Raw genomic sequence first — 13,780 nt, 5'->3', positions numbered from 1 at the left:
CGATTGTTTTTCAATCTTTCAACCCAATTTCGAGCAATTTTAGTACTTTACACTGTGATAAACATGATCTCACGATAAATAACAACCAATGTAAGAATTTTACAACCACCCACATCGCAAATTTCAACATTATAACCAAAATTCTCAACCCATAGTCATGAATAAACCCAAATTTACAAACCTAAATTCATACTAGAGTATAAGGAAAACCAAGAACATATCTTGTAGTGGAGATTTGGAGAGATGAGTGTTGTTTAAAATCCCTCCCTTCTTGAAATTCTTGCCTCAAAATTTTTATCGCTTTTCCTTGTGTATTTTTATAATGGGTTGGTTCTTAGTAGGAGTTTTATAGGAAGTGGGGAGTGATGAGGGGTTGTAATGATTAGGGAGTGGGGAGTGTGATTCGGTTGTGGAGAGAGTGGTGGGGCTGTGAAGAGTTGGGAGAAACTCATCTTTTTCCCACATTTGAAGCTGCTCGACTTCCGCCTAAGTAAAGTGGGATTCGCATCCATGTAGCCGCATGAACTAAATATTCACCACCTCCACAAAACTCGTACTTTCTAGCCGAGCCACTTCTGCAGATTTTTTATTGCGTCTGTGGAAACTATCCGCTCTGCGGATTCTCCTCTTTCTAGCGACTGCCGCATATGCAAATAATCACTCGCATTGGCGAGTGCAAACTACGAAGGTCCTTTTACAGATACGTATTCTGCATGGATTTATTTTTCGAGGAGCACTAATCCGCCACAGTTTGATCTGAGACCTAACTCCCTGACTCTTATGTAACCTTTGCGAAGTATAGCAGACCACCGAAATCCTTATCGTGTATCGACCAACCAAGTTGTAATTTTTCAGATCGCATGGATAGATGAAGTTTGCAGATTCAATAAGTATCGACCTTTATCGTCCAGGCCAGGAAAGCGATCTCCAAATGATAGGAATCTGGCAGACAAGGATATGCAGCAGATTTTGTGTAAAAAGAGTTCACCACATACATATTCCATCACTTCCGGCGCTGAAAAGATGTATCGTGATTTGCGGCAGCATTATCAATGGGGAGAAGACAACCGTGGATAGCATGACGGAGTCACTAGAGACGTGAGGCAACTCGAGACCATTAGGACATCCTGGGCATGCCAACCCAAGACCGTGTCATACTTTCGGATCAAATCATCAATAATTCAAAAGAGATGGCAAGGACCTGCATTGAGAGGTTGACACGATAGCGTGAAGCACTCATTTCTACCATTCGTGCCGAAATTTCTTGATTACTTCCATTTCAAAAAATTATGATTTATGCATGTGTGTTCAGTTGGTAGCCCCAGGTTATTCACAACGAGAGTTATTTTATGATTAGAGGATGGTACCATTTAGTTTTGGTATGATGGGGAGCGCCATTCCCTAGTTAGTCGTTCTATGGATTTTGGGAAGAATCCCTTAAGTGGCCAGGGCTAGCAGGCGTGGAAAATATCTATGACTCTTTACCAATTTATGTATCTCCCTTCTGCTACCTTCACTGACGAATGATTGTTTAATTGGTATCTGATGTAATAGTTTGTTTGGTTGTTATGGACATTCTTTCGCTTTTCTCCGAAGAACCCTTTGTTGGATTCGTTCCGGCAGCATTTTACGCGCGGGATTAGCGGGTGAGGGTGAACCATAGTCGATTTGTAAAGGAAATGGATACATCGAGGATTTTTGAATAGGTGCCTCACACCTGCGATCGGTGGACCGCTTCTACGAGCCTGCGTCCGCGAAGACTCATCCGCGAGGACTCATCCGCTTCTGTGCTGTCCTATGAAAATTAATGAATCCGTATATGTGACTTATTTTCGCAGATGCGGCGTTGCGTAGGCGGGCTAGTGCTCGCGTATGTGAATGTCGCTAAAACAGTTTGGTAATTAATTACCCACTTGGGGATTTACCCTTATTTTCACCCCCCAAATGTTCTAGAGCTGGATTTAGAGAGATTTCAGGAGACTTCCATGGTTATGGCATGGTTAAGATCTAGAACCTACTTCATTACTCCTTTCTAATCACTATTTCTTCCATTAGTTAAATTCAAGTTAGGTTTTGGGTTTACGAAAAAATCCTGGTAGGTAAAATGTTGTTCTTAAACTAAAATCATGGATTAGTTTGAAAGGATTTCATAGTTTTTAGCTTGGGCATGTTATTTCTATACTCTAATCTCAACTTCTAATATGGATTTTCAAGTTGGTTAACTTTTGGGTCTTCTTTGAACTTTGGGGATTTTAGTAAATTAGAGGAGTTGGAAGCTCATTTGGGGTTAGAGAGCCGTGAAATTTAGGTTGTTGATTATTGGAGTTTCAAGTAGACTAATTTTACATAAAAGTTCTGATTTTGGTTTTGTGGGCCCAGGGTCATTTTTTATTCCTTTTAGGAGTATGATAGCTTGGGGGTTCGTAGATTCATTTACTTATATGGAATACTTAGTTTATTAGACCTCACTTCGTTCGGATGCATTCCAAAAAGGGGAGAAGCTCAAGGTGGATGGTTCATGGCTCCTGTTCGGATTCAAGGTAGGTTACGATTTACTAGTATTAGACTCTGATTAGGGAACATATGTAGATAGTAGTATTGACGGAGAAAGCATGATAGGCCTTCGGGCATGGTGTTGAGGAGAATTACATTTAGGATGGTTCCATCAGCTGTTATGTTATTACTTTATGACTTTTTCTCTTTGTTAGATTCTTTATTGTTCTAGTTGATGCCTTGACTTGTGGATTCCCTGATTATTGATATGTGCCTTATTAAGCTCACCCATGTGTCTGGATATCTTACTTATCATCGCGTAAGGAAATATACGTGAGTTTATGGAAAGTAACTATTGGGATTTCCATATGTATGTTGTTGAGATTGATCTCATGCATGCCTGTATTCGTTATTATACATATTGATTTGAGACTCATCCAATCATATATATATATATATATATATATATATATATATATATATATATATATATATATATATTACCTATGCATCAATGGTTACCATGGAAACAAGGATACTCTGCATGGGCCAAATTGGCAAAGGTAACAAAGGAATTCTGTGTGAACCCTAGCTGTTGTCTTTTATGTGAGACCTAATAGATATTTCTGTGTGAGTACATGCATGGACTTCACAGGTCCCCATGGGTCATGACTATGAGGCATTGCCCATAGTATGTGTGTACAATATGGAGACGAGGCTCAGGAGGCATTGCATTGCATTACATTTCACAACACTTGCATCGTATTCACATTTCATGCCATATTGATGTGTTACATGTAACCTTGTGGATTCTTGACAAGATATCTAGTGGTAGTGTTGTGTGTTGTAAGAAACTTTATTTAGGGACTTGACACATTTGGGGATTAGGAGCTTCCATCTAGGCCTATGATATGAGGCGTATGCAATATTGTGCCTAATTGTTGTGGACTATTACCCGAGCATGTTTATTGACTGTACTTGATTGCTTATCTGCCTTACCTGTTAATTTCTGCTCATTTATTTGTGTTAACTAATCGATGTCAGCCTATGAAACCTACGAGCCTAGTGTTGTGCTCATGCTACTCTTGCTACACCCCTTTCTAGGTGTAGAGCTATTTTCAGGTTGCGTTCGGAGCCTCGTAACTGTTCGAGGAAAGCATCGGAGGCGTCGGGTGAGCTTCTAGAGGATCCTGCAGCCCGGAGTCTCCCTCTTTAAATTTCTATTTTATTTCTCATCCTTAAACAGAGGTTGTATTCAGTTGAATCTATAGCATTTATTTAAATTATATTGCTTATAGAAGCTCTTGTACGAGTCTAGACCAGGTTTTGGGGAAATGATTAATAATAAGAGTGTTATCTTCTGCATTGGTTTTATTACTTAAACTGTTGGATTGTGTTTACTCACTGTTTTTCGAATCTTATGTTGACATAAGTAAATGTATTTCGGGATGGTTCACCTACCCAGGGGATAGTGTAAGTGCCATCATGACCCATGATTTGGGTCGTGACATTAATGATGACGTAGTTGATAATTATCTTATGTGTTGTGCTCCGATTAAAATTAAGAGAAAAATCACTTATACCATTCCTTGTAAAATGTTTTGCAGCGCATATTTTCTATCCTTTTTCTTTTAAAAAAATGCTATTAGTAAGCAAGAGGGAAAAGTGAAAAAATAGCGGGAATAGAAGAGAAAAAACTTTTCAAAACTTCAGTTTTAGAAAAAATAAGTAGATAACTATTTTAATATTAGTAATAACGTGTCACTATTTTTTGTACTCCTTACAATGATAAAGTGGTTAACTATTTTAATAGCCGTATTAGAAACTGGCCTGATGAGATTCCGGTGGAGTTTTGGAAGAGCCCGAGTAGGGCAGGTCTAGAGTGGTTAGCGAGACTGTTTAATGTCATTTTTAAGAAGGTGAAAATGCCCGAAAGATGGAGTGGGAGTACAATGATTCCGCTGTACAAAAACAAAGGAGACATCCAGAGTTGGAACAATTATAGGGGTATTAAGATGCTTAGCCACACTATGAAAGTGTGGGAGAGGGTGGTGGAGTGCAGGTGAGGAACGACATGTCTATTTCTGAAAATAAGTTTGGATTTATGTCAGGACGGTCAACTACGGAAGCCATTCATCTTGTTAGAAGGCTGGTGGAGTAATACATGGAGAGGAAGAAGGACCTTCACATGGTGTTCATCGACCTAGAAAACGCAAATAACAAAGTCCCAATGGAGGTTCTATGGAGATGCCTGGAGGCTAAAGGTGTACCGGTGGCATATACTCGGGCGATCAAGGACATGTATGATGGGGCCAAGACAAAAGTAAGGACGGTGGGAAGAGACTCGGAGCACTTTCTAGTTGAGATGAGGTTGCATCAGGGATCAGCTCTTAGCTCGTTTTTATTTGCCTTTGTGATGGATGAACTGACATGGAAAGTCCAAGGTGAGGTGCCTTGGTGTATGTTATTTACGGACGACATTGTCTTGATTAAAGAAACCGCAGCGAAGTTAAGCTGAAGGTTTGGAGACACACTCTGGAGTCCAAAGGGTTTAGATTGAGCAGAACCAAGACGAGGTACTTGGAGGAGTGCAAGTTCAGTGACGTAAAGTGTGAGGCGGGCGTGGAAGTGTGTCTTGATAAACAGGCAATCCAAAAGCGAGGGGTTTTTATATATCTTGGATCCATTATACAAGGAAACAAGGAGATTGACGATGATGTCACACACCATATTGGGGCAGGGTGGATGAAATGGAAGCTCGCATCTGGAGTCTTATGTGATAAGAAGGTTCCACAAAAACTTAAAGGCAAGTTCTACAGAATGGCAGTTAGACCTACTACGTAATATGGGGCAGAATGTTAGCCGATCAAGAAAGCTCACATTCAGAAGATGAAGATTGCAGAAATGAGGATGTTGCAATGGATATATAGGCATACTAGGAAAGATATAATTAGAAATTAAGTTATTCGGGATAAGGTGGGAGTGGCCTCGGTGGAGGGCAAGATCGGGAAGCGAGGCTGAGATGGTCCGGACATGTGCGGAGGAGATGCACGGAGGCTCCTGTGTGGAGGTGTAAAAGGTTAGCGATGGATGGTTTCAGGAGAAGTAGAGGTAGGCCGAAGAAGTATTGAGGAGAAATGATTAGACAGGACATGGTGCAGTTGCATCTCACCGAGGACATAACCTTAGATAGGAGATATTGGAGGACACGGATTAGGGTAGAAGGTTATTAGGTAATAGAGCGTTGTCTCGTGTATCCTTTCATACTAGCAGGCGCAGTATTATCTGTATGGTTTCTTGCCCTTCAATTCTTTGCTACTATGTGTTATCTCTTGTACTTCGTTTCTCGTTTTAGTTCGCTGCAGTTAGTATTACTTTTCTTCGTAATGCTTATTTATAGTATTATGCCATGTCTTATTTACTTTCGTCAATTCTTTTCTGACCTTTAGCCCTACTTTTTCTTGAGCCGAGGGTCTTTTGGAAACAACTTCCCTATCTTTCACGATAGGGGTAAGGTCTACCTATACTCTACCCTCCCAGACCCCACTTGTGGGATTACACTGTGTGTCACGACCTAATTTCTCTAAGTCGTGTGGGCACCTACCTTTCCCACCTCGGTAGGCGAACCCTTAACTCAACATTCACAAATAATAGAAAATAGCGGAAGAAGTAAAATAGCGAAAGTCTCACAATTATAATATAAATAAGAAAATGCAGAAGTAAATGAAATCCGCCCCAGTATCTGATTTGGTCATACAAGAGCATCTAACTAAAATCTACAAGTTTGGAATATCAATAATACATCAAGTCTGAATATGTCTCGGAATAGGAAATAAGACATAAATAAGAAGAATCTTCAAGGCGGCGGACGTCTAGTGATCACCCTGTAGACTTTAAGCAACTCTCGGGGCGACTATCAGCCACGAGAAACAGAAGTAGATCTAACCTGGAGTTCTGCATTCATAAAAGAATGTAGCAAGTTCAAGTCAGTACAAAACTATAGTACTAGTAGGTATCATAGGGCGACTAAGTATAGCTAACATAGTTCAGATAATAAAGCAAGATAAGCAGATAGATCAACAAGTATAAGTCAACCACAAACAGAACCAAGTACACGTCATCACCTAGGTGGAAGCATCTAAACCCAAGTGTGCCAGGTCTCAATATATCCAATCCGAGCCCAACAACACAAGTAAATCACCAGATCATCACAATATAAGCCATAATGCAATGCAATGCAATAATGTATGAATTAAAATGCAATGCAATGCTGTGTACACATGTACTCCGGACGGAAGTATCGACGTCCCGGTAGCACAACTCAAGGTTGCTCGCGAAGTCTAAGTGCTACTCGTCCCTAATCTTTGCCCAATAGACAGACGAGACTCTGGATCTTTGCCCAGGAAGGATTTTTATTAGCACCACCCCGGGGGACCCGCAGAGTCCATGCACTCACTCAATCCACAATTTCTGGACAAACATCGGATATCGGACTCTCACATCACTCTCATCCAAACTGAGCCCAGCTCATCACAATGTTTCATCAAGTATTAACAATATATCATGAAGGATGAGAATGCGTGCAATGTATGTGTCAACATCAATAATCAGATCAATATCACAAGTGCCAAACATGGGTACGCCAACAATATCATGAAAGACTACACAAGTCGTATAGAACTCTATCCTCGCATCAATCATCAATAAGTAAGGTACTACGATATTACAATCAAGATGTAACAACAGTCTCCAATATCTACTATCATCGCGTGGCATCAAGCCAACAATAGAATAATCAAGTCACAACACAATGGGGTGGCTATTCCCAATCACACAACAGGGCCCAACCTAAGACAATATCTAACCCAACTTCATACCCGAAGGTTTACATGCTGTCTCCGAAAATATCATCTAAATATATGCTTCGCTATGCGAAGTCTCACCAAGGGTAAGCCATAACCCACCCGGAAGGCCGAACAACAATATCACGAACAATCACACCTTAGCCTTTTTTTCCTTGAGCCTCGAGATCAAGAAAGTCTATTCATATTCGAAATCTAGATTAGAAATCATGAAGATCAATACCTATATTGCTATCATTCGAATTAGGTCAAAAAACCAACCCTAGAATTTGGGAAACGGGGCCCACAAAGGCAAAACGAGAAATTCAGCGGTAAATTTTCCAATTAAATACTAGGTGAACCCATCAACTAATTGCTAAATTAACTCAAGGATTCATCCAATTCAAGCAAAACCCTCAATTTTGGGTATAAACCCTAACTCTTAAATTCAAGAATTCAACACTAATAATGGAAGGTATATGATTAGCAACCTTAGATACATCATAATCTAGCATAAACCCAATCAATTTCATCATTTAAAGCAACTTAGGAAGTCTAACCAATTTTATGAACTTCTCAAGAAGACCCATTAACCTTCTTTCTTGAAAACCCCCAATTTCCTACTTTAGAAATCTTGGATTAAAGCTTAAACCAAGGGAAATACTTAGATTATGGTTTAGACCTTACCCCATGGAAGAAACTTGAAGAACGTCCTTGAATTCTTCCAAACCCAAGCTTTCAAGCTGAGAGAAACCCAAACAACATTAAATAGCAAAAACGCCCACTTGTTCTGCCTCGTTTCTGGTGCCAAACTATCCCAAAACTCTCTTTTGATGCCTCCAATGGATTCCTTGTGAAATTCTAGTCAAGTTAGGCTTTTGAATCACTCCATTTGACCTTATAATGAAGGAGATATGTTGGTTTCAATATTTGGAATAGTGCAGATTTTTAAATACGAATTCAGAGGCAATTTCATAATTAATCTGAAAAATCTGGCAACCCAATTCTTAGTAAAATGACCATAAATCCCTCATACAATGTCAAAACTTGATGATTTCAGTTGCTATGGTTCCGAAATTACGATACGGATATAATGGTTTAGTCGAAACATGAATCAAAGGTCGTTTGCTCAATATGATACCCTTTATGCTCAAATCGACGTCGAAACCGAAAACAATCACCATATAACCCAAACTTGTCCAAACTCATCGGAATCTAACCAAACTTTGTGGGCATGTCCAAAATCATCATGCAAACTTATTGTTACTTTCAAAACATCGACACGGGATCATCTTGACCCGATGTTGACCGTGGTCAACTCCAATTCTAACTTAATTAGTTTCTCAACCAATGACCCAAATCACACCCGAACCCTTCGAAAACTAAACCAATGACACCACTAAGTCATAAATCACCCTCCGAACCTAATGTAAGTGTCGGAATTTGATTACGGGCACGTTTACCTAAAAGTCAACTTCAAGTCAAACGATTTTCGCTTTAAGGCCAAATTTTCTGAAAGTCATTCCAAAACCCAAAACGATGCCTAGGGAACTATGCCACTGGTCCCCGTGGATCAAAATTGTACTAACAAGGCTCGGGGATGAGTCAACGGGGGCAAAAAGGATAAAAATGCAATAACGATCAAACGGGTCGTTACAACTGGGTATGTTGTTGTTGTATTAGCAACTAGAGATAACTATTGTAATGGCGAGGAAATGGACGAACATAATTCTTTACAAATTGAATAAATGAATATGATCTTGTAAAAAAAATAATGTTTGGTAGTTTTAGATCTCTTATAAAAAAGACATAAAACGAAAAGTAAGTTTGTAAAAACCTACAAAATCAATTGACCTTGTGTTATTAATATATTAATTGCTCAAACCTGTTTGGCTTAGCATATTAAAAATATTTGTTGTGCATCAAGAGCTAAAACGTACTTTTAGATGTTGCACTTGATTTTATAAATAAGTAATTACATATTTGGATAGAAGTGTTGAAATCGATAATAAACTATTAGTGTGTTTGGAAAAAAAGTGTTGATAAATATATTTCTTCCGTTAAAATGATTAAATATCCTTAAAGCTATTTACAAAAAAAGAACAAAAATATTTTAGTTAAATTATTAGGTAATGTTTTTGTAATTTTATATTATAGAAAATATTTAAATATTAAACTTAAATTTAAAATAATATACTATGAAATGCATCTGATGAATGAGAATATATACAACATAAAGCTGCTATAAGGGGGAAAAGAATAGTTAATCAAGACAAGAATTAATTCGCCTGATTCAGACATGACAAAAAAAAAAGAGCTTATTAGAAAAACTCGTCACAAACTATTATGCATCATTAATTCCAACAACGGAGAAAAATCCAATGAAACAAAAAAGATTATATCGTAAAGATAATTATAGTTTCTTGTTTTCCTCTTTTATTCGATGCAGAGCTATCAAAATTTAGTATTTACAAATAAAACAAATTCCTCAAACAATATAACCTGCTAAGCATCAAGTCTATTATTGAGCTTATCGCATGATACCACACGACGTCACCTCCAGCCAATGGTGTGCGAATCTGAGAACGTGTCCTAACCATTGATGAGAGAACGAATCAAGGATGTTTAGAACTCAAGTCGAATCAACTATACACGATAACAAATGAAAGAGCATAAATTCTCTAAGTGTCCCATAAACTCTTGAATATAAGTACGGACATCATTATGCCGATCCGTATGACTTTACTAGACATTCCACTTGTACCCATGAGACCGGTGAACCTAGGGCTCTGATACCAAATTGTACTTCGCAAAAATCACACTGGTCATGATGACACCTAATACTAACCCAGTAGGTGAACCTTAAGCCAATTTTAGTTCATTGAACCAATTAATGTGCAAAAAAGCAAAGTCAAGCAATAACAAAGTCAACCACGAAGTCTCATAGTCATAAACATTCGTACGCCCCAAAAAACTGCTGTTGTAAGTACAAAAGCTCCTAAAAGTATACGCATACAAGTAGAACGTATTTCAGTATAACTATCTAGGCAATAAAGAACATAATAAGATAAAGGAAGTGGAGACCAGTGCTGCGCATTTGCCAAGCAGCTCACCCCGAAAACTCCAACTAATTGTAACGATCTGCTAGGTCATTTTAGTAATTTTAACTATTTTTTTCCTCTTGACCTTTCCCCTAGCTCTGTTAGAGTCTGTCTGACTTGTTGGAATGGGTGGCTTGATTACCGAGGCAATCAGATGTGTTTTGGGTGAGAAAAAGGAAATTTTGAAATTTCGTAAGTGTTGGGTCAAAATTTGACATCGGGGGTAAACATGTCTTTTTGAGAATTTCATCAATTTTACTAGGTCCGAAATATCGATTATAGCTTAGTTGAGTGGTTGGTTTGGTTCCCGAGGGGCTCGGGGGCATTTTGGTCATTTGTGTCACGACCTAAATCGGAGGGTCATGACGGACACCCTGGCCCTACCTGCCGAGCACCGATAAAACATGCTTCCCTAATGTAATCGTACATAAGGGGAACCACGAGGGTCATCAGATAGCAACCTGCTAGATCATAAGAGAACTATACTGACAAGGAGCGAGCCTAAAAGGACACATTTATATAACCATGCTGGACAAAACTGTATGAGCCGACAAGGGCATCATAGACAACTATACAACAAAAATAGGCCGAGGGGACCATACAACGTCTAGCTATAACACAACTATCTACAAGCCTCTACTAGAGTACATGACATAATAAGGTCGGGATAGGGCCCCGCCATACCCATATGTACAACAAAAATATACATACCGAAGACACGACAGCAACTCCGAGACAAGTGGAGTGCTCCAATATCAGCTGAACGGCAACCTACAGAGGCGGATCGTCACCCTGCCTACCTGAACCTGCGGGCATGAAACGTAGCATCCCCCAAGCGAAAGGGGCGTAAGTACGGATAATGTACTGAGTATGTAAGGCATGAAAGTAACATAAAGGAGAGATAAAAGTACGTAGGATAAAAGGAATGCAACCTGTATATCTGGACTGCCTCTGAGGGCCAATGATATGCATAAGTACTTTAAATATGCGTATATAACGCATGCTCAAATATATATATATATATATATATATATATATATATATATATATATATATATATATGCGTATATAACGCATGATCAAATATATATATATATATATATATATATATATATATATATATATATATATATATATAACGTAAGCCTTTGTGGGCATCCCATCGTATCATATCGGCCTCTATGAACATAATCATTATCATATGACCAGCTGATCAAGTGGTAGTGCGTATATAATACCTTAACCTTCCCCATAATCCATATAGATATAATATAAGTATACACGTATATAACGACTGTGGGGTGATAGTATATATGTATGCGTGTGTGTGTATATATATATACTGCATGAGTATGATAAGTATGCATCCTGAGTCTGTCGGAGTGACGTAAGGTCGTTACACCTCCGAACATCGTTATGGGATAGCATTTTCATCAACATGTGACTCTATGAAGCATATGAAATCTGGAGAAGGACTTTCTAACAACAATATTACTAGAACATGAATCAACATAGGACATCTCTAGTTGCTAAGAATGGAATCATTATGAAGTAGTGTTACGTTTACTTTCGTTCATATGGACCATGCCAAAAGAAATAAAGTTAGCCTTAACATACCTTATATCAAATCCTCTCAAAAGCGCCCAAGCTTAGCTTCCTCTTAAATAGAATCTACAATCACAAATATGACACTAATGTCATTATAACTCGTAACGACAACTAACGAACGGTAAACATATTCTAAATGAATTTGGACAGCATCTCCCCATAGTTTTCCCTACTTCCATAACTTCCAATCAACAAACAACACTAGAAAAACATTCAACACAATATATACAAGCTAAACCAACATTTCCAGCCACAAAATCCCATCAACACCACTTCAACCCAAAGTCAGTACACAAAGACAACCTAACATATGGTTTTCACCTTCTCCCCTGTGATTCTTCAACCAACTAACTTATTCATGACTTCTAACACTCCAAATACATAGAGTAGAGTTTAAATCTTACCTTTAATGATCTTTCTTCACCTCGAAGAATCCTCAAAACTCAAAGATCAACAACAAGAACTTAAACTTCAACTTGCATCCAACACCTTTACTATGATCTTCCACCTTTGGAGAGTTGGATTTAGGCTTGGATTACTTAACTTATGTTTATTAGGCTTGAGAGAGAGTTTGGAGGGTCTCTACGGAGTATTTTGGATGAGAGAGATATGAAAAATGTTGTTAAATAAGGCTATCAACGAAAATATATCAACCAAAGTCGGCCACTGACTTTGATCTGCGTTGGCATCTGCGGCCGCAGATTACCTCACAGATTATTTCCAAAAACTTCCTCAGCCTTGGCTCTCATATGCGACCATGATCTGCGATGCAGATGGTCATCTGCGACGCAGATCATGCCTTACACTTCATCGAAACGTATCTTCTTCAACTCGTATGATTTCTGAACCTTTAGGCACCCACTTATAAATCATATAGGACCTTTGTCAACCCTTTAGAGACTTCATGCTACCTTTGACTCATATTAGTTTACTTACAATGCAAATAACGTGAAATTTTACTAGGTGTAACAATTTGGTTGGAAAACTAGCTTTAATGCATTTGGGGTTGATCGGGTAAAGATGACCTTTTTTGGAAATTTTGAGTGCACGAGTCAGTTCGTAGCGAGTTTTTATGTTAAGATTCATATTTGGTTTGTATTCGGGGGGTGGTTCCGGATGAGTCTCGAGATTTTAGGGTGAAATAGCGAAAAACCAGATTTTCTGGTTTCAGCCTTTTCTGGTGTCCATCTTTACGTTCGCGAAGAAGGCACGTGTTCGAGATAGGAAGTGGACCTAGAAAGAGCCACGTTAGCGAGAGGCAGCTTGCGTTCGCGTAGTGTAAATGGGGATGGGTTTGACCGACCATCGCGTTTGCAATGGCCTAGTCGCGTTCGCTAAGGCTTGAGCCGGGTCAGTGTCGCATTCGAGAGCTAGCCTCACATTTGCGTAGAATACATTTCACCTGGACAGATTAAAATATCCCATTTCGAGTTTTAGACCCCATTCACATATTTTGAACTCTAGACTTTAGACTACGGGGATTTTTTAGAGGATTTGCAAGGTTCCTCAAGTGGGTAAGTTTCTAACCTCATTTTTACATTGATATCATTAATTAGTGGAGATTTCCATGGTAGAAACCATGATTTAAGGATGGAATTTGGGTGAATAAGAAACCTAAGTTAAAATTGATAAATTCTAGATTTAAGCATGAAATTGATGCTGAATTTAGCTCTTTTTTGGTATATAGGCTCTATAAATCATGGGTAGACCAATTTTGGGTTGAATCTTCTGATAAGA

At 38.7% G+C, this 13,780-nt stretch overlaps 1 protein-coding gene across 1 annotated transcript; it reads left to right on the top strand.

The window, feature by feature from the left end:
• Positions 1–4,657: 4,657 nt before the first annotated feature.
• On the top strand, positions 4,658–5,337 carry LOC132032093 (uncharacterized). Its single transcript, XM_059421893.1, has 2 exons — positions 4,658–4,937; positions 5,042–5,337. Exons 1-2 carry the CDS (start codon positions 4,658–4,660, stop codon positions 5,335–5,337), a joined length of 576 nt encoding a protein of 191 aa, XP_059277876.1.
• The last annotated feature ends 8,443 nt before the right edge of the window (positions 5,338–13,780 follow it).

Source organism: Lycium ferocissimum, chromosome 9 (assembly GCF_029784015.1).
Source record: "Lycium ferocissimum isolate CSIRO_LF1 chromosome 9, AGI_CSIRO_Lferr_CH_V1, whole genome shotgun sequence".
NCBI lineage: Eukaryota > Viridiplantae > Streptophyta > Magnoliopsida > Solanales > Solanaceae > Lycium > Lycium ferocissimum.
This window is presented reverse-complemented; position numbering and strand designations above follow the sequence as displayed.